Source organism: Cornus florida, unplaced genomic scaffold (assembly GCF_030987335.1).
Source record: "Cornus florida cultivar Cherokee Brave unplaced genomic scaffold, ASM3098733v1 CherokeeBrave_3.0.0_Hap2_Chr09, whole genome shotgun sequence".
In the NCBI taxonomy this organism is placed as follows: Eukaryota; Viridiplantae; Streptophyta; class Magnoliopsida; order Cornales; family Cornaceae; genus Cornus; species Cornus florida.
In genome coordinates, this window is record NW_026775579.1 from 20,203,536 (window position 1) to 20,210,492 (window position 6,957).

Genomic DNA, 6,957 nt, shown 5'->3' on the forward strand with positions numbered 1-6,957 from the left:
CCTTTCAACCTTTTTCATTCTTCCCCCTCTTTTCTCTCTCTCTCTCTCTCTTTTTATTTTTATTTATTATTATTATTATTATTATTATTTTTTCAACCAAAATCTGTCCTCCTTTCCTTATTATTTTTATTATTATTATTTTCTCTAACCAAGATCTTAAAATAATTTTATCTTGGTTCGATTTTTTATTTATGACGCAGAAATTGAAAAAAAATTGGGTAGTGCTTCTGTAATGGAAAAATTACTTGAGGGGAGATTAAAGACATGGACATAGAATATATACACGTGTGTGTGTAAATGAAATAATGAGTTGACTCGGTTGAGTGCCCATCCCATGAACCTTAGGTTATTCAAGCTATTGGTTGTCGTTGATGTTTAAAATTTCCAAATGCAGCTTTTTTTCTAGATCCCGAATCAAAATTTTATGTTTTAGTCCAATGAAAGTTGATGTGAAATGAATATATGTGTGTGTGTGTGTAAGAGAGAGAAGATGTGCAGCTTTTTCAATATGTCAGTTATGCATATTTTAAAACTCCGAGCTTAAAATAAAAAATATAAAAATTTGATAGCGTCCAAACGTAAATAGTTATCTTTATCACTTTATTTGTTTTCATAAAATAAGTACATTTTTTAATCTTTCTAATTTCCACACCCACACATTTGTTCTCACTTTTATTTGTTTTCATAAAATAAGTACATTTTTTAATCTTTCCAATTTCCACACCCACACATCTGTTCTCATAAATATAAAAATTTGATAGCGTCCAAACGTAAATAATTATCTTTATCACTTTTGTTCGTTTTCATAAAATAAGTACATTTTTTAATCTTTCCAATTTCCACACCCACACATCGTTAACGATGTGTGGGTGTGGAAATTGGAAAGATTAAAAAATGTACTTATTTTATGAAAACGAACAAAAGTGATAAAGATAATTATTTACGTTTGGACGCTATCAAATTTTTATATTTTTGATTTTAAGCTCGGAGTTTTAAAATATGCATAACTGACCTATTGAAAAAAGAAAAAAGAAAAACAGTAAAGTGTAATGAAGATATTACGTGAGATTTATCATTAGAATAAAATATTTTTACTTATATAATGTAATGAAATTTTAAAAGTCCACTCTTGATACTGTCAGTGTGTCGTCAACATTTTAATTCCTTGGCAAGGCCCGGTACTATCATGACAATGGAATTGAGACCGAGGCCTTGTCACTGGATGAGACCGAAACCACCCTAGCCTGGCAGTCTTCATGTTGATTTGTCAATACTTGCTTCCCCCTTTCGAGGGGCAAAGAAATTGAATGCTCGCGTCTACCTTTATATGGGCAAAATTGGAGCTTTTCAAGTTGACTTGCCCAAGAAATTCTATGCAAGCTCGTAACAAAGTGTTTACACCCTTTATTTTCACTTTTCAGCAAGAGATTACCCTAGTTGATTTCAATAAAAAAGTACCATCACATTTCAGTGAAAAATCTTGGGACACAAGGCAATCAAGGAAGCAAGCAGTTACAAGTGGTTACATGCAAAGTCATGAAATACATGGCAGTTTAGGAAGTGAGTTGTTACAAGCGGTTATATGCAAAGTCATGGGACACATGGCAGCCTAAGAAGCTGGTCGATTCCAATAGAAAGTTATTACGACATTCTAGTAGAAAGTCTTGGGATACATGGCAAACAAGGAAGCAAGTGATTACAAGCGGTTACATGCAAAGTCATAGGACACATGACAGCTTAAGAAGTAAGTGGTTACAAGTGGTTACACACAAAGTCATTGGACACTACTTAGGAAGTGAGCGGTTATATGTAAAGTCATGGGACACATGGCAGCCTAAGAAGCTGGTCGGTCCAATGGAAATGTACTACAACGTTCCATTGGAAAGTCTTGGGATACATGACAGTCAAGGAAGCAAGCGATTACATGCATATTCATGGGACACATGGAAGCTTAGGAAGCAAGCGGTTACATGAAAGCTACCATTACTAAATTCTATAAATAGGGTCAGGTCTCAAATGACCGGTTCCCCTCTTTTCCGTCGATAACAAGGTTTCGGTCCTGGACTCTGAAAAAGCTACTAATGCGACTATGATATTGTAACTTAGAAAGCATGGTCAACACTAAACAACTACGCATTTCAATACAATCTTTACTTTACATTGCAATGCACTTTCAATATGATTAGTCTTAGTCCTGTGCTTTACTTTTCATTTGATAATTTTACAGTCTTTCCAATTACTTTTTCAAGTAGTTCATTCCTTCGTAGCCAGTTAACTTTCCCGAAATCCTTTATCAAAGGCAAAAAAAACCTAAAGGTGTTCATTCCAGACCTCATCACAATTGCCTGGTCCCACAGTTTTCCTTCTGGAATATTGTTTGGATCTCTCTTTAGAATTATAGTTGTTCTTGGCACGCCCACTTGGTTTCGCACCAGTTTTTTTTTTTTTTTTTTTGTTCAGGGCAAACATAGTGGCACGCCTGGTGGGACATTCTGAACGGAGTGTTTCTTGCGGGAGGAAAAAGACACGACAAATTTGTTCAAGATCCTGCCGAAATTGAAGAGGAACAGGCTATTGGACTTCCTGATGAAAGTTCACGTGCCGTTCTAGAAGCTAATACATTTCAGGGATGGCTCCACCAGGAGATAGCTAATGCACGAGAAGAGCGCTACCAAACTTACTGAAGGATGGCCGAAGAACGTGAGCAATTTTTTCGAGAATTTGAGGGAAACCTCCGAAAATGTATTTGGAATGCAATAACAGAATGGAAGAGGTCCCAACAACATGTACAAACCCTTCCACGAGCTGAGCAACCACCACTAGTAGTGTCGATTCCACTAGCAATGAAGTCGATTCCACTTGTTGTGAAGTTGATTCTACCACCACTTCCATCGCAGATACAGGTTCCACATAAGGTACAGAACCCTTTAGCAACAGTGAAGTTGATTCAACTGGCAGTAACTCAACCACTTCCATCATAGGTGCAGGTTCCACTTGAGGTGCAGAACCCTGTACCAGTAGCAGTCTAGAAAGTTTAATTTTAGGTCCAATAGAATGTTCCACTTTCAAACATTTATCAGCTTACAAGCACACCACTAAGGCCATTTATGGCCTTTCCAATGGCATTCGAAATGCAACGCACTCCAAGGAAACCTCCTGATCAAGGAGTAAATCCAATCCACCAGTGGAGTATTCCTTTGGCAGACCTAAACCCAATTCCAGTGGTGTTTAGGGGGCATCCAATGGCCAACCTACCCAAAGGTTGGCCAGAAAATATAAGCTAACTTGCTGACTTCTCCCCAGTAAGACTGTGGCTTGGCCATGAGGAAGGTCAACAAACCTTTCCATAAGAAGCCGTTATCACTTTTTCCATTAGAAGAAGATTTTCCACAATCAGATTTTCCTTCGGAAATGGCATATGCTTCTCAATCGTTGTATATTCTTCCACTTGAAGAATATAATGGTCATAGTATTTTTTTTTTTCCAATTTTGGAAAAAAATGCTACTACTTTATTTGTCCCAAATTCATATCTTGTGATTTTTGGGGGGCAAAACATGGCCAATTAACTATGTATTTGGCCTGAAGATGTATAAATTCGTCCTCTTCGTAAACCTCCAGACCTTGGGGGGCAACGAAATTGGACGTGAGGCTTCAAATCTTCGTCTTCGTTAAATAAGTAAGTTGCTTAAAAGTTTTTGGCCCAACGATACATTCCGGCTGAAAAGTTTTACTTATTCAATTCCTTAACAATAGGAATATCATATGGCAAATTCTCACTCGCATCTAAAATTTGATATGCCTTACAATTCTTCAAAGGACATAAGGCACATCAAATTTGGGGGGGCAATGTTTACACCCTTATTTTCCACTTTCCAGTAGGAGATTACCCTGGTCAATTTCAATGGAAAGGTACTACCACATTCCAGTGAAAAGTCTTGGGACACATGACAGCCAAGGAAGCAAGCGGTTACAAGTGGTTACATATAAAGTCATGGGACACATGGTAGCCTAGGAAGTAAGTGGTTACATGCAAAGTCATGGGACACATGGCAGCCTAAGAAGCTGGTTGATTCCAATAGAAAGTTACTACGACATTCCAATGGAAAGTTTTGGGACACATGGCATCTAAGGAAGCAAGCGATTACAAGCAATTACATGCAAAGTCATGGGACACGTGGCAGCTTAGGAAGTAAGTGGTTACATATAAATTCATGGGACACATCCTAGGAAGTGAGCGGTTACAAGTAGTTACATGCAAAGTCATGGAACACATGGCAGCCTAAGAAGCTGGTCGGTCCAATGAAAAGGTACTATGACATTCCAGTGGAAAGTCTTGGGACATATGGTAGCCAAGGAAGCAAGTGGTTATAAGCGGTTACATGCAAAGTCATGGGACATATGGAAGCTTAAGAAGCAAGCGGTTACATGCAAGCTACCATTACTAAATTCTATAAATAAGGTATGATATTGTAACTTAGAAAGCCTGCTCAACGCCAAACAACTATGCATTTCAATATAATATTTACTTTACATTGCAATGCACTTTCAATATAATTAGTCTTAGTTCTGTGCTTTACTTTTCATTAGATAATTTTACAGTCTTTCCAATTACTTTCTTAAGTAGTTCATTCCTTCCAAGCCAATTAACTTTCCCGAAGTCCTTTATCAAAGGCAAAAAGAACCCAAAGGTGTTCATTTCAAACCTCATCACAATCGCCTGGTCCCGTAGTCTTCCTTCTGGAATATTGTTTGGATCTCTCTTTGGAACTACAGCAGTTCCTGGCACACCCACCTGGTTCCATCGGAACTAGCACTCTTTTTTTTTTTTTTTTTTTTTTTTTTCAGCCCAAACACAAAGTACATTAAAAATAATGATGATTTTGAAATTAACAAATTGAATAGAAAGAACCCTCCTAGTAGATTGGTGTTAGACCCTTGACAATGACTTGAGACTTAAAGTCCATCCTATTTTTAATGTGAATATTTTTAAGTCCTTTTCATAAAGACACTGTAGATATATTAAGATAGCAGATTAGGAAAGCCCCACCAGTTATTTAACAATAGTTTAACAAGGTGGTGGAGAAGATTTTGTCTCACCGGATCTAGGGTCAGAGTAAGAAAAATCGCAGAACCGATTACTTAGTGTAGTGGAAAGGATGCAGTGAAGTAGAGGCTAGTTAGGATACGGATGTGACATTATGGCAGTTTGAGAAATAGATTAAGGGGTATTTGGACAAGTTGATAAGGGAGTCAACTTCAAGAAACAATTCAAATGGCGAAAATGGAAGAAAGGCAAAAAACCTATTCAAAAATCCAAGAAGTATGTTAAACCATCTTCTTCGTCCCCCACTACTTCTAACCGAAGTAAACGCAAAGGGAAAAAGACTCCGAAGATCAAAAAAGATTACAAATGCTATATTTGTAATGAACCTGGCCATATTGCACCCAATTGCCCCAATAAAAGCAAAAGTGCATCTAAAATGATCAAACGCCTTAACGCAGAAGATCTCTGTGTTGCTTATGGCAGCGACCTTTCTGATTCTGACGATATTTTATATGAAATTTCAAGTCAATTCTCAGAATCAAGTGATGGTAGAGATGAAGAAATCCGTATGATGCAGTTTACTTCTCCTCAAGATGACGAAAGCTCTCACATTAAATTAAGCAATATTATTGGTGAAGAAGTCCAGTTTACGAATGAACAACTCATTCAGTTCGCTAAACTCCAGAAGCTGAAAAAAGAAAAAGTCTACAAAACTTCCAAGTTCTCCATCTTTTCAAAAAGGATCCTTGAACAATTCAGCGGTGATACCATTATCGATTACACCTTTAGTGGCAAGCATGGATTCAATATCCTCAACAACGATAAGGTTGCTCGATGGCGACAGCGGAATCCTCTCGCACGCTATATTTATATAGGAATGGTTCAGATCAAAATTACTTCTCTGCTCCGCAAAGGAACTGATCAACCCATTCTTGCCCTCGTTATGGATAATCGATTCCATAATCCTGTTGATGCCCTTATTGGTGGCGTTCAATCCAATCTTGTTAATAATATAATTTGGTTTAAAATCAAACCGAATTATTTTGTTTCTCTTTCTGACCCAAACATTGAGAAAGTTCTCCAAGTCAAACTTCAACTTTCTAATCTCAAAATGGATTTTGATTTTCCAAGTCTAGGGATACAGTGGAAAGTTCTTTACGAGCTTACTCGGAAACCTGAGACTGCCACCATTCCTACAATTGACTCAAAACTAGTCACTTTATTTGAACCTCGTCCCTTTGATTCAGTAATTGAACCAAAATCACTAAAATGGACAGATCTGGAAATTCCTCGCAACTGGTTATTCGAAGACATCAACTCGGAACCAAAATTGCGTATAGCTGAGCCTACCGTTACCACTATTCAAGCCTCTGGTTCCAATCTTTATATAACTAATAAAGAGAAACCACAGCTGCAATGATCAGCTTCAACACGAATATCTAGCAGTCCATCAGGATGGGATAAATTACTTCCCCCAAGAATTTCTAATGCTCAGACCTCCGACCTGCTACCTCCATGTCGAAGGTTTACTTGGGCCGAGAAAGGAAAAGCTCCCATTGATGCACCTTTCCTTCCTGGCTCTAATCAATCCATGAAATCTACAAGATTTTTTCATTTCAGATATGGAAATGACGAAATCCTTATCGCACCTTCTCAAGGAAAAAAGCGAAAGTATACCTATGTTAATGGTATCCTTAACTTCAAATGTTATAAACCATATAGCCTTTGTGTACTCATCGACACCAGAGCAACAACCAGTTGTTGTCATTACAACACCGTCCTATCTGAAAAATGGCGACAAATGAAACATCCCATTGGTGTTCAAGGCATTGATGCTGAAGCTCCCATGAATGTCATTCAATTTAAAGCAAAAGATATTGCTATCTAGTTAAATGACAAAAAATTTATCATA

The 6,957-nt window shown here is 37.5% G+C and overlaps 1 protein-coding gene across 1 annotated transcript; it reads left to right on the top strand.

Moving 5' to 3' along the window:
• The first annotated feature begins 5,481 nt into the window (after positions 1-5,481).
• LOC132272406 (uncharacterized) lies at positions 5,482-6,465 on the top strand. Its single transcript, XM_059773563.1, has one exon. It carries the CDS (start codon positions 5,482-5,484, stop codon positions 6,463-6,465), a length of 984 nt encoding a protein of 327 aa, XP_059629546.1.
• The last annotated feature ends 492 nt before the right edge of the window (positions 6,466-6,957 follow it).